General features: G+C 45.3%; 1 protein-coding gene across 12 annotated transcripts in view; it reads right to left on the bottom strand.

Annotated features, from left to right (window-relative positions):
- Nucleotides 1–2,225: 2,225 nt before the first annotated feature.
- Nucleotides 2,226–20,886, bottom strand: part of ST3GAL3 (ST3 beta-galactoside alpha-2,3-sialyltransferase 3) — a 690,822-nt gene continuing 672,161 nt past the window's right edge. For all 12 annotated transcript variants that reach the window (XM_077450693.1, XM_077450694.1, XM_077450692.1 and 9 more), the window contains 2 exons: nt 15,988–16,134; nt 2,226–3,279 (listed from right to left, as the gene is read on the bottom strand). In XM_077450693.1, coding sequence (XP_077306819.1) covers nt 3,190–3,279; nt 15,988–16,134 — 237 coding nt within the window. In that variant the 3' untranslated portion in view covers nt 2,226–3,189. The remainder of the gene's footprint in view (nt 3,280–15,987; nt 16,135–20,886) is intronic.

Raw genomic sequence — 20,886 nt, 5'->3', positions numbered from 1 at the left:
AAAAGTATTGGGACACCTGCTTTTACACGCACATGAAGTTTAATGGCATCCCAGTCTTAGTCCGTAGGGTTCAATATTGAGTTGGCCCACCCTTTGCACCCTTCCGGGAAGGCTGTCCTCAAGGTTTAGGAATGTTTATGGGAATGTTTGACCATTTTTCCAGAAGCACATTTGTGAGGTCAGGCACTGATGTTGGACGAGAAGTCCTGGCTCGCAGTCTCTGCTCTAATTCATGTCAGGACTCTGTGCAGGCCAGTCAAGTTCCTCCACCCCAAACTTGCTCACCCATGTCTTTATGGACCTTGCTTTGTGCACTGGTGTGCAGTCATGTTGGAACAAGAAGGGGCCATCCCCAAACTGTTCCCACAAAGTTGGGAGCATGAAATTGTACAAAATGTCTTGGTATGCTGACAACCTATGAGTTCCTGTCACTGGAACTAAGGGACCAAGTCCAACCCCTAAAAAACACCCCCACACCATAATCCCCCACACTATAATCCCCAGTCCCTCACACCATAATCCCGCTCTACCAAATGATTTGGACCAGTGCACAAAGCAAGGTCCATAAAGACATGGTTGAGCGAGTTTGGGGTTGAGGAACTTGATTGGCCTGCACACAATCCTGACCTCAACCCGACAGAACACTTTTGGAATGAATTAGAGTGGAGACTGAGAGCCCAGGCCTTCTTGTTCACATCAGTGCCTGACCTCACAAATGCTCTTCTGGCAGAACGGTCAAACATTCCCATAGACACATCTCCTAAACCTTGTGGACGGCCTTCCCAGAAGAGTTGAAGCTGTTATAGCTGCAAAGGGCCAACCCAATATTGAACCCTACGGACTAAGACTGGGATGTCATTAAAGTTCTTGTGTGTAAAGGCAGGCGTCCCAATACTTCTGATAATATAGTGAGCACAACTGCCCTTCATATTTTGTTTTTTAAGTAGGGCTGTTACTGATTAAAATGTTCGTGTTCGATTAATCGTTTTTTTTTTAAATTGATTAATTAACTAATTTCGATTAATTATAACGCACATACAGATCCAACTACTTTTAGCTGATTTAGGACTGTTATGGCAACGGCCGAAGCTGGACATAGCGGGGCATGGCTAGGACATCACACGTCATATACTCAGCCTCACCGTGCCCATAATCGGAGCCTTACCGTGCCCATAATGCAGTCTCACCGTGTCCATAATCTCAGACTTACCGTGCCCATAATTGCAGCCTCACCATTTCCATAATGCAGCCTCACCATTCCCATAATGCAGCCTCACCGTTCCAATAATGCAGTCTCACCGTGCCCATAATCTCAGACTTACCGTGCCCATAATCGTAGCCTCACCGCTCCCATAATAAAGTCTCACCGTGCTCAAAATTCAGTCTCACTGTGCCAATAATCTCAGACTTACCGTGCCCATAATCTCAGATTTAGCGTGCCCATAATCGCAGCCTCACCATTCCCATAATGCAGCCTCACCATTCCCATAATTCAGCCTCACCATTCCCATAATGTAGCCTCACCATTTCCATAATGCAGCCTCACCGTTCGTGCCCATAATGCAGCCTCACCGTGCCCATAATGCAGTCTCACTGTGCCCATAATCTCAGATTTACCGTGCCCATAATCTCAGACTTACCATGCCCATAATCGCAGCCTCACCGTTCCCATAATCGCAGCCTCACCGTTCCTATAATGCAGCCTCACCGATCCCATAATGCAGCCTCACCGTTCCCATAATGAAGCCTCACCATGCCCATAATGCAGTCTCACTGTGCCCATAATCGCAGCCTCACCGTAGTCAGTGCCTGTGCCTGGATTACGCAGTCTGCGGGCATCTCCCGCTGTGTGTCTCGGAGCTGAGTGTGAAAACTTTGGCCGCACTGTGGGAAAAGTCCCGCCCTCCTCCTAGATCAGCTCGTGTGATGGACAGAACACTGCGTTTATCACACGAGCTGATCTAGCATGATAGACGCAGTGTTCTGTCTATCACACGAGCTCAGAGACACACAGCACGAGATGCCCGCAGACTGTGTATGGCGTATAGTGGAGGAGGAGGGCCAAGCTGCAGCCACAGCTTGGCACAAAGAGGCCCCAGGGCAGGCAGCCTACCGATCAAAAGAATTTTCCGCAGCCCTATTTTCAAGTAATCTAAAACCCTCAGAAAATGAAAACAATCACCAACGATGACATCACAGGGCTAAAGATAAAGGCGGACACAATGTAGCGTTTCTGGCACAGAATGGAGTTTAATGATGCATCCAATTCCAGGAAATACCCTTTGACAGTCCTGGAATGAGGACCGATATACAGGTGATGAAAGTCTAGTGCTGGCCGAGGAGTCATTACTGATATGAAATGTATTGCTGATGTGTCTGGGAGTCATATGTCCGTGATGGAGGAGCCGCTCTGTGCTCAGATCACGCCGCCAACCTGTAGCTGCAAAGGAAGGCCATGACACGGCCCATTCCCCCTCCCCCCCCGCCCCGAGGACGACAGTTCTACTTCTTGTAGGTGCAAAGGATTCAAACACTGTTCAACGGCGCAATTCTAACACTGACTGATGATTGTACAGTATACAAGTTTCCCATCCCCCCCCTCCCTCCCTCCCTCAATCCCAATCAAACATAACAATAAACTCAAAGACAGACATATATAGATAGACCAATATTTGCCCATCTACGTTATTAGCAGCACCAACAATGCCCCGACCCTGGACGGTGATAAGTTAAGTCTGCAGGGAGCAGTCAGAGATATGTCACAATGCAGACGGATTAGTGTCGTTCCCGCCATATCTCCGCCTCCTGCGCACAGCGATCCCATGCTTGTACCTAAAATAATACTTTATACATTCACGGTGTACCGCCCCCGCACCTCGCAAACCTAAACCTGAGGTGCGTTTGGCACGGTGACTCCTGTACGCATTATAAGTGTTCTTCATTTAAAGTTTAAACTACTTAAAAAAAAAAAAGTTCTTTGAGAATAGTGTGTTTGCAGGTCGCCATAATCACAACTCTTCCTCCTTGTATGGCAGCCGAGTCCGTGAGCCGCCTGCCCCCCCCCTTCCCCCCTTTCTTGGAAATCCGGGACGCTCTAATGGCATGCAAGCCTTTCTGCTCTTCCTCTGGAGGGTTTCGGGAGTTCCGCGCTGGCAATGGTTAGTGTTCGGTGAACGCCCCTCGCTTCCATCAGATGCCGCTAGTGAGGTCATTAATTACACGTGATTTCACCAGTTTCCGTAGGAATTCCTTCTCCTTCTGGATATTATGCGTCCAAGACTAAGAAAAGAGCAGAAAAACACATGTTACACGTGAACACCAGACATGTAAAAAAAAAAAAAAAATGTATATCAACCTGTTGTCGCCCGCATAACACACACTATATTGACAAAAGTATTGGGACGCTTGCCTTTACACACACACATGAACTTTAAAGGAGTCTGCAGGGTTCAATATTGAGTTGGCCCACCCTTTGCAGCTATAACAGCTTCAACTCTTCTGGGAAGGCCGTCCACAAGGTTTAGGAGGGTGTCTATGGGAATGTTTGACCATTCTTCCAGAAGAGCCTTTGTGAGGTCAGGCACATATGTTGGATGAGAAGGCCTGGCTCGCACTCTCCACTCTAATTGACCCCAAAGGTGTTCTATCGGGTTGAGGTCAGGCCAGTCAAGTTCCTCCACCCCAAACTCGCACATCCATGTCTTTATGGACCTTGTTTTTTGCACAGGTCCAAATAATTTGGTGGGGGGGTTATGGTGTGGGGTTGTTTTTCAGGGGTTGGGCTTTGCCCCTTAGTTCCAGTTTTTCTGCTGAGTTTTTCCATCAGGTTTACCAAAACCATGTAGTATAAGGGCCTGCCTGATTGCATACAAATGGAAACTCCTAAGGTTTGACCTCATATTATATGGTTTTGGTAAATCTGAAGGAAAAACTCAGCAGAAAAACTGATAGTGTGTATGGGGCTTTAAGGTGTCAGCATACCAAGACATTTTGGACAATTTCATGCTCCCAACTTTGTGGGAACAGTTCGGAGATGGCCCTTTCCTGTTCCAACATGACTGCGCACCAGTGCACAAAGCAAGGTCCATAAAGACATGAATGAGCGCGTTTGGGGTGGATGAATTTGACTGGCCTGCACAGAGTCTTCACCTCAACCCGATAGAACACCATTGGGATGAATTAGAGTGGAGACTGTTAACCAGTCCTTCTCGTCCAAAATCAATGCCTGACCTCACAAATGTGCTTCTGGAAAACTGATAAAACATTCCCATAGACACACTCCTAATCCTTGTGGACGGCCTTCCCAGAAGAGGTGAAGCTGTTATAGCTGCAAAGGGCGGCCAACTCAATATTGAACCCTACAGACTAAGACTGGGATGCAATTAAAGTTCATGTGAGTGTAAAGGCAGGCATCCCAATACTTTTGACAATATAGTGTATGTGCGGCAACAAAAGAGTGGGCTTTAATGCCCACTGTGTGCTCCCAACACAGACACCGGGCTGTCAAAGACAGCTCTCGGTCCGAACCATCTATCAGCAGCCTGCAGGACTGGCTCTTGATCATGTGACCACCATTCACAATGGTCATGTGATCGTCAATCCTTCCCACCACCCAGGCATTAAGAACTTTTTAAAAGTGACAACGGGGTGGGCGGGAAGTGGTTAAAGTACAGTATTTTCCCTTCAAATATATATTATTTCCATTGTTTCTTTTTATTCATTTACAATATGCAAATTGAGTGAACAGAAGAAAAATTGAATCAATATTTGATGTGATCATCCTTTGGTTTCAAACCATCATCAGTTCTACTAGGTAGACTTGCATACAGTTTCTGAAGGTAGGTTGTTCCAAACATCTTGGAGAACTAAGCAAATGACTCATTAATAGGTGACTCAGATGTGTACAGACCTTTATATATGTGAGCTAATTGATGCTCAGAGACTATAAAATTAAAATATCCTTAAAAACATGAAATATTGTGATTGCCATATCTAGTAACACACAACTAGTGCTTGTTAATTATTCAAAGATAGCGTGGTGGGTCGACATATTTCGCATTTGCCTTGCTTCTTCAGGATCCAATCCAAGTGGTTGGAAGAAGAAAGACAAATGTGAAACGCGTTGACTCACCACACTGTCTTTGAATAACGAACAAGCACTAGTTATGTTGTACTAGATATGGCGATCTCAATGTTTCATGTTTTTAAGGATGTTTTAAATTTTATACTAAAGCTATTCTTTTTATGGATATACTTTGAGGCACATTGAAAGTCCCTTAATTACATTCTCCACCATGACAACTGTAGGGGTTTGAGAAAAGATATATTAGAATTGATGAGTTTGAGACCGCATGTGATCAAGGTAGCAGGCATATCTCAACAGCTCTGTTAATCCTGTCACCATCCGTTGATTGGAGAGTCTTCTGGCAAAATCCGGACTTACCGTAAGTCAGGGGAGGAGTCCCAACACTGAGGATGCAACCAGTTGTGTCCAAAAAAGCTCTGAAGGCACAAAAAGAGCAGAGACCGACTCGATCCATGGAGGACGCGGCCGGAAACTTGACCCCCGCCATCTTGTCTCCTCGGCAGAAAGAACAGAGCACCAAACCAACGGCTGCAAAGATGGTGCAGGGCACTGCGGAGTTTGTCGCAGAGATAGAGACAGGGGAAGACTCGGTAATGGCCATGGACCTGGAGGCAATCACCAGACCGATCCTAGAGGTCATAAATGGAATTAAGGCTGAGCTAATAGGGTACATTTACCACCTGTCCGCAGAATGCACCCTAATAAGGCACGACCTGGATAAAATCAGAAGCCGCCTCTCTATGGTAGAGACGAGAGTCTCTGAGGTGGAGGACACCTCACATACACAAAGGAAGATCATCTGTCAGAGTTGCGGGACATGATCCAGTCACTACAGAACAGGACAGACGATGCTGAAGACAGGCAGCGGAGGAATAATATTTGGGTGGACGGGCTGCCAGAGGGAGCGGAAGGAGCCAGGCCTACACAGTTTGCTGAACTCCTGTTTAAACAGCTTCTATCATTGCAAGACCTGCCTCCTACATATGTGGTGGAAAGAGCCCACAGGGTCCCTACAGGTAACAGACCCCCGGGAGCCTTCCCCAGGCCCTTTCAGGTCAGGTTTTTGAATTACCGAGATCGGGACATGATACTGACCCAATCCAGGAAACATCAGGAGTTAAGACATGAGAATGCCAGAGTGATGCTGTTTCCAGACTTCTCGGCTGCAACCCAGCAAAAATGTCATTCCTTTAATGATGTATGCAAACGCCTGAGAGAGAAAGAGATTAAATATAGCATGCTGTACCCAAGTAAGCTGTGGGTTCAATACAAAGGGTCTGTAAAGTTCTGTGAAAATCAGATGGAAGCATGTGAATGGTTGGATAGAGAGCTTTGAGTTTGATACTGCCTACATACGCTTCCAGTCATGGCGAGTGTGAGGGGAGGATATAATTCACTATTTCATTGTTGCACCTGCTGTGCCCAGGCAGTTAACCGTACCACATGTGCTCCTTGGGTCAAGCACCTATATAAACTCCTTGCTATGGATACCACCTATTTGGGCCTACAGAGGGCAAGGGCTGGAGAATTAATAAATTCCAATCCTTATATTGTTCTGAGCACTGGGGAGCGGGAAGGCAAGGATGAGTGAAATGTGCATGATGGCAGCTACACCCAGGACTCTATCACGCGGAAGATTTATCGCTGCAGGCACATACTTTCTACAAATGAGTCACTTGTTCAAGGTGATGATGGAGGGAGACACTCTTTTTCACTGCTGGGTTACTATTTCAAGTTGTGTGTTTTTTTTTTTTTTTTACTGCTCCTCATCTCTGTTGTATGGAGCGAGCAGAGGAAATGCAGAATCAAAAGAGGAACTGCCGAACTTTCGATTACTACGGCAGGATTTCACCACAATTTGTTTGTTTTGTTCAGGGACTAAGCTGCATACCAGCATGTTTTTCCTCAGCTTTTCTGGGGTTGTTTTTGATATAATAGCAGGGGAGGAAGTTGTAAAAGTCACAGCTCAACAAAATGTATTATGTGCTTACACAGTTTATTCAGGGAGTACTGCTTGCACTACCCTAAGCCCTTTTACACACGGTCGGACATTCCGACAACCAAATCCGTCGGATTTTGTCCGAAACTGTTGCATACACACGGTCGGACAAAGTTGTCGGAAAATCCGATCTTTCAGAACGTGATGACGTTATTTTGTTACGACGGGACTGCGTTCAGGCTAGTAGCCAATAGCTTTGGTGTAGGAATTTGATCTGAGCATGCGTGGCACTTTGTCCGATCGGAATTCTCTACACATGATCGGAGTATGTCCAATCGGAGCATTTTGTCAGAAAATTTTACCAACAAGTTATAAAACTTGGTCAGTCGGATACTTCGATGGAAACAGTCCGATGGAGACCACAGACAGTCGGAATATCCGACAAAACGGTCCGATCGGACACATTCCATCGGAATCTCCGACCGCGTGTACAAGAGCTTACAGGGGACAAGGCTGAGTTAATGACACTCAGTTGGGACCAAATAAACATAATTGATAAATATGGTGGAGAAAGTTAACATGTGTCTTGGAATGTTAGAGGCCTTAACCACAAGTTTAAGAGGGCCTCAATATTCCAATATCTAAAACAGACCAAGCGACATGTTTTCCTAAAGGAGACCCATCTGGATGGCGGCAAGGTTTTACCTCTAAAAAATTCATGGGTGCAGAGGGCTGTACACGCCACCTACTCTACCTTTGCTAGAGGTAGACATGTGCATTCGTTTTCGTCCGAATGCATTTTTGTCCGAATTTAAGGTATAGCACAGAGTCCAAAAAACGAAAGATCTGACATAAATAAATGCTTTATTTTCGTTTAAGTTTTGACACAGTTCGATACAGATAGGAGATTCGACGTGACTCTAACAATAACAATCTGTGTTTATTGAACTTGTATCATAACAGTCCATTCATTCACACAGAGGCAACACGACTTCCAGCACGACTTTGGGAGGCAACTTGGACACGACTTGAGTGTGAATCACAGCGCGACTTACAACACGACTTTAATGTAAAAAAAAAAAAAAAAAAAAAAAAAAAACAGCATGGGTTCCCCTTCTAGAGCATACCAGGCCCTTCGGGTCTGGTATGGATATTAAGGGGAACCCCGCACCAAAAAATAAATAAAGAAAAGGCGTGGGGGTCCCCCTCAAAATCCATACCAGACCCTTATCCGAGCACGCAACCTGCCAGGTCGCAGGAAAAGAGGGGGCGGGCGAGAGAGTGCCCTCCCTCCTGAACCGTACCAGACCACATGCCCTCAACATTGGGAGGGTGCTTTGAGGTAGCCCCTCAAAGCACCTTGTCCCCATGTTGATGAGGACAAGGGCCTCATCCCCACAACCCTGGCCGGTGGTTGTGGGGGTCTGTGGGAGGGGGGCTTATCGGAATCTGGAAGGGACCCCCAGATCCTGGCCTCCCCCCCCTGTGTGAAATGGTAAGGGGGTACAAAAGTACTCTGATCCTCTTCTTCCTCTGATCCGCTTCTTCTTGGTCCGGTGTTCTCGTCCGGCATCTTCCTCCACGGTCTCTCTTCTTGGTTCACGTACCGCTCCGCTGTGTGACGCTTCTCTTCTTCTGACAGTTCTTTTATAACGGAGGGCGGGGTCACCCGGAGACTCCGCCCCCCTCTGACGCATGGAACCGTGGAAAGATTTTAATAAAGGAATTGTCAAAGACCGTCTCCTGTCACTTTTAACACTTTGTCACTTTTTTGATGAAATGGTAGGGGTACCCCCTTACCATTTCACACAGGGGGGGGGAGGCCAGGATCTGGGGGTCCCCTTGTTAAAGGGGGCTTCCAGATTCCGATAAGCCCCCCGCCCGCAGACCCCCACAACCACCGGCCAGGGTTGTGGGGATGAGGCCCTTGTCCTCATCAACATGGGGACAAGGTGCTTTGAGGGGCTACCTCAAAGCACCCTCCCAATGTTGAGGGCATGTGGCCTGGTACAGTTCAGGAGGGGGGGCGCTCTCTCGTCCCCCCTATTTTCCTGTGGCCTGCCAGGTTGCGTGCTCGGATAAGGGCCTGGTATGGATTTTGAGGGGGACCCCCACGCCATTTTTTTTGGCGCTGGGTTCCCCTTAAAATCCATGCCAGACCTGAAGGGCCTGGTATGGATTTTGAGGGGGACCCCGACGCCGTTTATTTTTTTTTGGCACGGGGTGCAAGTCGAAATATTCGACCGGGAATGTATGATTGCAGCATCATAAGTGAGTTTCGCTGCTCCGTCGAATCTTCTTTAAACATTCCGACAAACACCATAAGCCTTCAATGACAGATTCGACCGTAATTCATTTGGATTTCCGGACTAATGCAAGTTTTTAACGAAAAAAAAATAAAAACGAATTTCGGGAGTAACTAAATAAATTTATTTTTCGGACGAAAACGAAATTCCGAAACAAAATATTTCAGTCTGCACATGTCTAGCTAGAGGTGTCTCCATACAAATTAGTAAAGCTATTTCTTGCACACTACACCAGGTGCAGATATGTGGCGGTGGAACTGGACATTTGTTCTCTGAGAATATTGCTGGTTAATGTATACGTGCCTCCTCCATCTAAGGTACAGCTACTGTATGATTTACTGGTTTATCCCAATTTTCACATCTCCCGATGGTTCTGATGGGAGACTTAAATACTGTCCTGGACAATGGGCTCCTCTGAATTGAGAAATCGGACTAGACATATCGACGGCTCACAGATCCTCAGCCAGAATAGATCTGGCCATTGGAAATGGCCCTATACTACACCTTGTGATGGAGATTACATACGTAGCCGAAAGGCTGTCTGAACACAACCCCTTATCTGTCACCTTAACGTTTACGTCCGGGGAGCGGAGAGGGGGGTGGACACTCTCTCTGGGATGGTTGCAGCATGAACAGGTTTCTGCCCAATTGGAGGATTCAATCAAGGCTTACTGGTCCTCAAATGCAGAATTCATGGGTCCCCTGGTGGTGTGAGATGGGAACGCATATCAACCAATAAAAGAGCCCGTTTAAATGACGAGGAACTCAGACAGCTGCAGCAGCAAGAGAGGGAGAGTGCTCATGCGATGTCTCCTACTGGGGCCTTGTACGAGTCTCTGCTAGAGGCATGACACCTCCTAGCATTACATGTTGCAGGACTGACCCATTTAGAGATGAAGAAACAGACATAGACAGTGTTTGCGGAAGTTGACAAAAATGGGAGCTCCTAGCCTAGTCTATCATCCGATTACCAAAATTACAGTGGTTAGAAATAAATGGGGTGCAATGATCACTGACCCATCACTTATTATAAAGAAGTTTGTAAATTTTTTCTCATCCCTATACTCCCCTATCCCACAATATGATGAATCAGCCTTAAACTCCTTGTTAGGGGGTCTTCCGCTCCCAAGGTTGATGGAAGGTGACAGTAAAGACCTGGACGCTAAAATCACAGTGAAGGAAGTACAGAGAGCAATTTTCGCTTTCCCTCCCCACAAAGCCCCTGGACCTAATGGTCTCCCAGTGGACTAACCGTCTCCCAGCTGACTTTTATAAATCCAACGTAGAACTTCTAGCTACCAAGATGAATCTGCTGCTGGAATACTGTCACGAGAATGATACGCTGCCAGACTCCACGTTGGAGGCGTATATGATCCTTCTGCTTAAACCAGGGAAGGACCCGGCAGAGTGTGCCTCCTATCGTCCCATAGCCCTCCTAAATATGGACCTAAAGATTCTGACCTAAGCACTTGCACTCAGACAGGCTAACATCATGCCCTCCATAGTCAACGTAGATCAAACAGGGTTTATGCCAGGCAAATCCACCGACACTAACTTAAGGAGACTGTTCACCTACTTACAACTTGATCCGCTGGGCTCCAGGACTAGAATAGTAGTCTCAATACATATAGAGAAAGCTTTTGACTCTTTCAACTGGAAGTTTATATTCAAAGTCTTGGAATCCATGGGATTTGGGCCCCGCCGGAAATGGATCTCTATGCTCTATAGACATCCGAGGGTGGCTGTGAGGTAGGGTCTTCTGCATCTGAATTCTGTGAAGTAAGAAGGGGCACTAGAGAAGGATGCCCATTATCCCCATTCCTATTTGCCCTAGCCATGGAGCCGCTTGCAGTTGCACTCAGGACAATGGGTAAGATACAGGCCATTAAAGTAGGTACAATATATTAGTCTTTTGCGTTATACGCTGATGATATGCTACTGTTCCCCAGTGACCCGGGAGACTCCCTGTAGGCGGCTCTAGGTATTTTCGAAACATTTGCAAAGTTTTCTGGGCTAAAAGTAAATTGAAGTAAGTCCTCTATTCTCCCCCTGGACGCAGAAGCCAAAGAATTGGCCAATCCTAATTTGCCATTACAATGGATCACATCCCTTAAATATTTAGGAGTTAACTTACAGCAAATGTACATGACTACATACCCCTTAACTTAATTCCGTTACTGACGTTACTTAAGCAAAAGACTCAGGCATGGACTAAACTACCGTTATCCTTGATAGGCAGGATTAGTCTGCTCAAAATAAAGCTTCTCCCAGTGATATTGTATATGGGTACCGACATAGTATTTTAAGAAAATTTATAGAATCATTACATATTTTCTGTGGGCACCTAAACCCCCAAGGGAAGGCATTGCAGTGTTAAAAGGAACCTGGGGATCAGGGAGGATTGGCATTACTGGACTAGCAGAAGTATTATTTAGCAGGCCAAACGGTGTATGCCCGTAGATGGTTAATGGCAGATGATGGAGATACGGCCATGGTACTAGAGGCAGCTCAACTGGGGTCACATGAAAGCTTACAATTGGCTCTGTTCGGGGGAATTAAATCTGACTTACTATTGACATGAGCTATGAAAGCCACGATAAAAGCATGGGAGGCAGTGGTGAAATTGGCATGTCCTAGCTACAAAGGTGTAACTCCATCTGCCCCTCTATGGATGAACCCCACACTGTTCCACTTTTGCAATCTGCCGGATCCTTCAATATAGGCAATTAAGGGGATAAAAACGTTGAAAGACATCACCTGCTTTGGGGAATTTTTTACCTTCCCACAGCTTCAATCTAGACATGATCTCGCCAATTCATACTTTTTTCGCTTTTTCCAACTCAGACATGCTTTCCAGACACAGTTTAGGGAGACGAAAGTACAGTCCCTACCATCAGATCTAGAAACACTATTGTCGGTTGAGGAATTGGCCAAACCACTCTCAGTGACCTACAAAGAATTCTTCAAGAAGACACCTCAGGCAATATCCAGGTGTAGGGAAAGGTGGGTAGGGGAGGTCCCCGATACACAGGGCTAATACAATTTAAATTGCTGCATAGGAGCTATTACACCCCCGCTAAGCTAGCCAAAATTTTCCATACGGCCTCAGCAGAGTGCTGGAGATGCTCTCACTCACCTGCTAATGCTGACCACATTTCTGGTTGTGCCCTCACATCCAACAATTTTGGTCAGAAATCACTTCCTTTATATCGGACCTCTTGGCAGTGCCCGTACCAATGACAATGAGGGTATGTCTGCTGGGCCTGGTGGATGGCGTGGTGCCATCTCGTGTGCTGAGAACTCTGCTTAACATACTACTGTTCTATGGGAGGAAGGCCATTTTATTAAACTGGAAAAAACTGAGGGCTCCGAGAGCGGCTTCCTGGAAAGGCCTGGTAAACTCCATGATGCCTCACTACAGGGCTACATATGAAGCTAGGGGTTGTAGGAAAAAAATTGACAAAAAGTCTGGCAGGCAAGGTATAAATCCAAGAATACTGTAGGCTAAGAATGGAGATGAATGATTAGCTGAGAAAGGTAATGAGGAGAGCATAACGCCACATGGGAAGATGTAACAAAAGCATACACGTGCAAGTTAAATGTCACCTAAGAAGACTAATGAGTAAGGACACAAATTGTCCCATTTGTCAGCAATGGACTATGTTAGTCAGACAGGTTACTTAGGCCATGTTGGGCCAAGACTGGATAGTGTCACGTTGACACATCCTAATGTTGTATATTTTATGCAAAAAAACTCAATAAACAGAACTTAAAAAAAAAAAAAAAAAAAAAAGAATGGATGAGCTTGGGATGGTGCCATAAGAGACATGAATAGGATGGTTTCACCCACGATAAAATATGGAAATGATGCTCAGAGATCTCCCTCTGCTGAGGGAGCCTGCTGCTGGGTGAAAAGGCTGACTGCTGGCAGAACACTAGAAGATACAAGAGCTGCCTGTTTGTTTTGGGGATCCCATCAGGGGCATCGTATTAGCCAGGCATGGAATTATGTTTAGTTAACGGCTGGGATGAGCGGATGTTTTGTTTGTTCTAAGCTACAGACTTGTAAAAGTTGTCCTGATATGAACTGAGTTCACTGCATTGCTGAAAAAAAAAGTGCAGAAGAAACCTGCATTTACTGTTCCAGAGTGTCCCCATCCTGTGCATGATTTACTGCTGCCAATACTAGTTTAAAAATATAGGTATCTAAAATATATACATATATACAGTAAATGAAAACATAGATTTCTCTTGAAGTTCTCTAATAAACCCGTGGTTTCAATACTTCGACACACTGCAGGTCTGCCCGTCCATTCTGAACACCTTGACTTCATTTTGTACATGAAAGAAATTTTATTGATCAATTATAAATTAGATACTTTTTCTCCCAGAATGGATCTCACATGTGTTTAAACTTTCCCACTTAGAAGTGTTGAGGGGAATGAGGAGAGAAGGGTTGAGATCTAAAGAATTTTAATGTCTTTTATAAATTCTTTGTCTTCTCTCCGTGGGGCGTCTGTCTTTAGGACTCTTCTTTAGGCACTACTTTTAGAACACAAGGAGGGGAAGCCTCTAACGGTTTAAGAGAAGCAAGCTGGGGAAGAGTACCACCTGTAAATTATTAGAGAGGTGCACCACCTGTATTACATCACTCAAACCCTTTTCCAAAACCCAACTACAGCCAAAATGTTTTTTTCTTTCCTAGCTTTGGATGGAGGGCCACTTAGAACCTTTGCCAACTATTTTCTTGTTTAGTAACTAGGACAAGAAGTAAGCAGAAATCTATCCAAGACGCGTGGCGTGTGCCCAGTCTTGCAAGCCTGGAATGCATCCACTAATAACCTGGAATTACCAGGAGTAGCTGAGTCCTCATTGTAGTGAAGCCATCACTAGATACACTCATGGACCCACTGGTTGCACCACTGACTGGCTGCTCAATTCATGCATAACAGCCCAGTGAGATGTCTGTTCCACTGGCCTCTGAAGTCAAGCTAAAGCAAGACTGTGTTGGCCAATTTGTCTAAGAAGAGTACAAGTAGTACCACTAAGCCTGTGGGGATGGGTGCCCCTCTTAAGGTGACCAAAGACAGACATAAACCGAAGGGCACTAAGGACACTTCATAAAGAGAGGAGGGGAGTAGATGTTAGTATTACATATCTTCCATAACGTCCAAAAGAGGTCTCCGCTCCCCAATTCCACCTATCCAAGCCAGTCAGATTTACTGTCCCTGGGGTAGAATCTGAACTGGATAGCATGGGGAGCCTCTGCAACTACCACAAAGGCCTTGTATATCAATGTTCCAATATTGTTCCCGCTAAGCCTGAGGTAATAGGAAGAATTTATGAATTTTCTGAGCTTTTCCTTTATTGTCTATGAGCCTTTTGTTTCCTGTTTTAGGTGGGCAGAGCCACACTCGCTCATGTGTTTTCCTGGAAGATATGTAACAATTAGCTTTCACCATCTGCTGGCCATTACTCATCATTGAAGCTCAGGTCTTTGCATTGCACTTTTGCCCTAATCAGGAGAGCTTAGGTAGGTCGTTCAGCCTATGCCTGATGAAAAGGTTTACTTGACTGCTCATACTCTGCATACAGGTCTGCCTGACTGTTCGTGCCCTGGCTGATTTCTGTGAATTGTCTGGATTATATTTGTACTGAGATTGTGTGTGCTTAGCCTGACCATTAGCCTGTTATGTCTGTTATTATCAACCTGCTCTCTGTCTGCCTGTCTGGATTCTTTCGGATCGGTTTGTTTGCACCTGATCTGACCATCAGCTTGTTGACTTTGCTAAGATTTGCTGTTGGCTCTGACCATCTATCAGTGGACTTACTACACCACAACTGTCCTACCTCTTAGTCCTCCATCGCCCCTGTGACATAAGGAGTCCATCAAACTTTGTGAGAAAACCATTTGCCACGTTTTACAGATCGGTCCGTGTGTGTTACATAGTTTGTAAGGTTGAATGAAGGCACTAGTCCATCCAGTCCAACCTGTGAGGGGGTATGTGTATTTTGGTCTCTACCACTTACCATATCCCTGTATATTATGTTCAATAAGTTGCCCATCTAAAAGGTTTTGAAATGATCAGCACTACCACCTATTGTAGAAGGGAGTTCCACATTCTTGCTGCTCTAACAGTAAAAAAAAATACCTACGCAGTTTTAGGTTAAACCACTTCTTATCCAACTTCATAGAGTGGCCACGTGTCTTCTTGAGCAACCTAAGACTGAATGGTTTCCTACATACGCTGGAATCACCATTTAGATATTTGTAAATTGCTATCAAATCTCCTCTTAAGTGTCTCTTCTCCAGGGAGAATACGTTTAATGTTTGCAGCTGTTCCTCATAACGGAGGTCCTCCAGCCCCCTTATTAGCGTTGTTGCCTTTCACTGGACTCTCTCCAGTTTCCGCACATCCTTCCTGAGGACTAGTGACCAGAACTGGATGGCATACCCATTATTTAGTTATTTCTTGAGTTCATACCCTTTTGCATGCTAATATTCTAGTGGCCTTGCTTGCTGCCGCCTGGCATTGGAAGTTTTATCAGAATATTCACCTAAGGAGCTCTTCCTTACCACAACCTGCCTCAGGGCTGCAATACATGGGCCAAAAAATACAGGCGATGCCTTAAATTTCAAGCACTTCTCTTGTTACCTCTTTAATGGCAGCCATCTTGATCGTCTCGTAGTAATGCAAAGGGGCGTTAGGGAGGTTCATGTCGTACCCAAACCCAGCCACAGCTACCTCGTCACAGTTGTGAAGTGCCATTGTAATAGCCACGCTGCCCAGGGTAGGAATGTTCTGCGGATGAAATAGAGAATTAAGTAAGGAGCCATGTAACCAAAAGTGTAAACAGACATTGCATATATCAGTGAGCATTATGCACCATATGCCAGGGATTTGTGCACAGCTTTCATATGTAAAGTGGATGAAGAGTAGTTAAAAATACTTTTTTAGATGTAGATGTGAAAAAGCTCAGCTCAAAGCTTAACTCTGCGTGGCCCCCTTATGGGCATGCCCCCTCCCCCCACATTATGCACAGTTAATTAAAAAAGAAAAAAAATACTCTAAATGCCCAAAATACGTATGTAAATCTATGATCATGTGAGATTCTGGGTCCTAAATTCTTCCCTACAAGGAAGGCGATGGGGTCCTTTCAGGCTCCAGGAGTGAAGAACTCACCATGGTAAGCATGAGCACAGACTATCACCCTGGATTAACTGGTCATCACTCCCCGAAGGGGTACTGGCAACATGCAGTACACTGATGGCAAACTTAGATGGATGAAGCAAATGCTTCAGAGGGAAGTTATCAGTGACTGGGTGGGAGGTGATGGGAAAGCTTGGCCTGGAGATGGTCAATAATGTAATTAATCTCATTACTGTATGATAATGTTTAAAAAAAAAAACATTAATTCTTTGTTTATAGTAATTATGTAAAGGGGCGGCCAAAATTGCAGTTGGGCATTTTGGGGGGCTATTTTGACATAATTTTGCTCCCCCCAAGGCAGAAGACATTGAAGTCAATAGGGAAGGTAAATGCAATATTTTTGGGTGGTTTTAAAATGTGCATTTGTCTTTAAACAGCTTCTAAGGGTCAGCGAAGGCCCTTTAAATTATCCTGGACTAAAAGTTAAAGTGTAATTCATTAAAAGACCTTTCTCACATGGAGAAATGGCAAAACGTATGCTTTGCTCTATGTTTCAAAAAAAAAATAAAAAATTAAATTAATGTTATATAATCTTTCTTTACAAGATGTTTAAAAGGAAAAGTAGGGCCAAAACTTTTTTGGTCCCACTTCTCCTGGGGATCACAGGAGTGCAGTTTGTTCTGCATTCCTGAGACCAGTTTTCAGCCGATGGCGGGCTAAAGACAGCTGTACAGCTTTACAGTCAAGATCCACCCAGCAGCCTGTACCGGCAGCTGGCTCAGCCACTCAGTGAGCCACTGGGAGACTGAGCCAGCCCCTTCCGCCCATCCCCTCCATAGCTCAATGCTCTAGTGAGCGCTGGAGTGGAAAACAGAGAGCTGGTGACAGACAAGTCACAACTCTCTGCACAGAGTGTAAGGAAGAAGCGAAGAATCAGCGGTGTTTGATCACTCAGATCTCAATGTAGTGGCGGGGACAGATGCAGCATTGTATCAATACTGCATCAATTTAGGGGGGTATTTATAATTTTTTTTGGGGGGGGGCCCATACTTTTCTTTTAATATATTGAAACAATAGCCTGAACAGGAGGTCTATTACAATATCCAAGTGTGCTGTATAAAAGCCTATTAAACAGCCAAAGAATATTAGGAAATAGGAATATAAGTCAAATGTGGTGTCCTCTCTTAAAGCATTTCAGGTTCCATTCTGTAATGTCAGATAACACAACATACAATAATAGGATTGAATGTTCAGAGAGGGAAAGGAAAGTATCATTAGAGGAAAAATTGATGTGAGTCACGGAGACTCCTAAGAGGAGGAAGAATTAATATGGAGTTACAGAATCAAAGGAAAAAAAAAAAGAAGGAGAAAACGTCCAGGAAGCAGACCCGACTTTAGTCTAACTGTCATTGGAACCGACACAGCACTGAAATTCCTATTTTATAGTCGTGACTAAGCAGGGATCTAGAAACCCCTAAAAACCTCTGGTACCCTAGGATTTCTCCAGAGCTTGTTAGTTTGCCGTTAAGCTGTGGCTAATTGATGTCCCTTCTGCATTTTCTAGTAATGTCTAAAACAGGGATTCTCAACCAGGGTTCCTCAAGAGGTTTTTAGGGGTTTCTTGAGCTGTTGCTAATTGACCACCCATCTGCATTTTCTAGTAGTGTCGAAAAAAGGAATTCTCAATTAGGGTTCCTCCAGAGGTTGTGGGGGGTTCCTTGAGTTGTTGCTAATTGACCTCCTCCTTTTGCATTTTCTAGTAGTGTCTAAAACAGGGATTGTCAAACAGGGTGTCATGGAAACCCTAGAGTTCCTCCAGAGCTTGTTAGTTAGGGGTTCCTTGAGCTTTGGCTAACTGACCTCCCATCTTATGATGCCTCCATGGTTCCAGGTCCGATGCCACTTGGCAGAACCAGTGCTATGACACAAATGAACATTTAGCTGTCTGTGGCATTCTGACCACCACTGTAAGCCCCTGTACACACGGTTGGAGATTCTGCCAACCAAATCCGTCGGATTTTGTCCGACGGATTGTGTCCGAAACTGTTGTATACACACGGTCGGACTAAGTTGTCGAAAAATCCGATCATTCAGAACGTGATGACGTAATTTCGTTACGACGGGACTACGTTCAGGCTAGTAGCCAATAGCTTTGATGTAGGAATTTGATCTGAGCATGCGTGGCACTTGGTCCGATCAAAATTCGCTACACATGATCGGAGTATGTCCGATCGAACCAGTTGGTCGGGAAATATTTCCAACATGTTGGAAAATTGGGTCCTACGGATATTCCAACGGAATCAGTCCGATGCGTACCACACACAGTCGGATTATCTGACGACACGGTCCGATAGGACACATTCCGACGGATTCTCCGTGTGTACAAGGGCTAAGAATTTAATTCTTCATAATGACCACCAATGTAAGAGGAATTCTTCCCACTGACCCAGATGAAAGATTTTTTTTTACTCAAAACCTGAAATTATTTCAAGGTTTCCCTGGGGTGAAAAGGTTCAGAAAGACTGGTCTAAATCATCATAAAGCTGAGTTTTATGATTACATAGTGTCGAAGGTCTATCTCCTAGTTGAGATGGGATTATTCAAGGAGTGCTAACCACCTTGTTTTCAACACAAGAACTATTGTCATGGTCAGGGGTCAGGCTCGGGGGACCAGTAGCTATAGCAGTAGAAAGGCTCCTACTGACCAGCTGGATAAGTGCACAAGCAGGTCACTGCAAGCTGGGGTCCAACAGCTGATATAGCAGGTGGGGATCAAGCAGAGGCATAGTCGGTTAACAAGCCAAAGGTTGGTAACAATTGGTTGCAGGTTGGGATCCAGCAGAAACGTAGTCGAGCAACAATCCAAAGGTTGGTAGTGAAGATAAGATCAGCATCAGGAGAGACAAGAGCGAGATATTGGCTGGAGAGAGCACAATAATTTGGCAAGAAATAAGTGCAAGGGCATGGCTTTAATAGGAGGTTCATGGGAGGAGCAAAAAGTTCAAGGTTAAAGACACACACGACAGGAGGCAAGGTTGTCTTACGAGATCAGAGAGGGAGCTGACCAGCATCTAAGGTGAAAATGAGCAGATGAATTGCCCAGAGCAGTGTACTAAACAGGCCCGTTGGCCCCCGATGAGCAGGTTGGGTATACAGTGACCGATGAAGGCTATTTGTGAACTGATGGATTGTCCTCTCTCCCTCCTTCCACCGGCCCTGTGATTGTGCTCTAATGGCTCGGGGAAGATTAATAAGATTATCTGTGTGCTGCCTGGCTTGTTGGGATAAGTGAATGAGATGGAGAGTTAGTTATCTATCTGAATGAGAATCATCGGCAGCTTGGCATGGTGACATATGGGCGATTAATCTCTCTCCCTGCTGATTTACTGCTTCCATCCGCCTGCTGAGCCCCGGTTTGCTCAGGCCAGACGTGAACAATAAGGAATTAGGCGCTCGTTCTCCTCTACAAGTCTCTAGTAAATGAAAACTGAGAGGTAAATATCAGATGACAATGGCATGTCATTATCTGTATGATGACTTGCAATCTGTTATTATAATGCCGTTCCCTCAGGTCTTTCTTCTTCCAGTCTCACATTTCATTACAGGCCCTCTTTATTCATTTTTATGCTTCGTAAGGAAATGACGAGCAAAGGTTCCCACAATGTATTTACACGTTTGAGGTTCCCACAGTTGCCAGTCCACATGGTTCGCCCCAAGGTTGCACAGATACAAGCAGAGTCCAGAAGATGGTCAATCCAAATTCTTAGCCAGCAAATGACCAAAGCTGAACCCCAGCATCATTAAAATGTGGTGCAGCTTCTCCCAGAGGTGGTGTAGGAGTCGTAGTCCTAGGCCTCTTTTTCCCACACGTTAGGAAATCACACCCAATACTCGTTAAATCTGACCTCTGGCCTTCCCTCCAGTCTTGCACAGTTGTACCGGTTCCTATCCTCTGCGGAAATGGCTTCCTCTGATTTCACTGCACACTGTGAGCTTCTCACAATGTGCATTAGAAGCTGCAGCAAGTCAGACAGAGCCCCGCCTCATTTCCTGGCTGGAGGACTTCTAGCACCATCTAGTACCTTCATCTCTGGCCTTCCCCTTTCATTGGATTTATTTCATTCATTGGATTTCAGCCCTTTCAATCACAGGGGCTCTACCTGACATCTGGGCGTTACCTGGGGTGGTCTGCATGCAAATATAGTCTGCCTAGGAACGCCCACTCCTCCAGACTGATACCCACCCATTCTCCCAATCATTCTCCCAAGAGCCAGCCTACTGCTTGCATCAGGACTGAGAACTCTTGAGAGGAGTACTGAGTCCGGGTGCTGGGATGTTTTCAGGAAGCCATGTACAGCATAGCTGATAAAGACAAAATCAGAAATAACTTAAATGCTAATGTCA

Source organism: Lithobates pipiens, unplaced genomic scaffold, assembly GCF_037356315.1.
Source record: "Lithobates pipiens isolate NorthernLeopardFrog02 unplaced genomic scaffold, aLitPip1_a1.2 Scaffold_23, whole genome shotgun sequence".
NCBI classification, from domain to species: Eukaryota; Metazoa; Chordata; class Amphibia; order Anura; family Ranidae; genus Lithobates; species Lithobates pipiens.
Note: the sequence above shows the minus strand (reverse complement) of the source record. Positions and strands in the feature narration are given on the sequence as shown.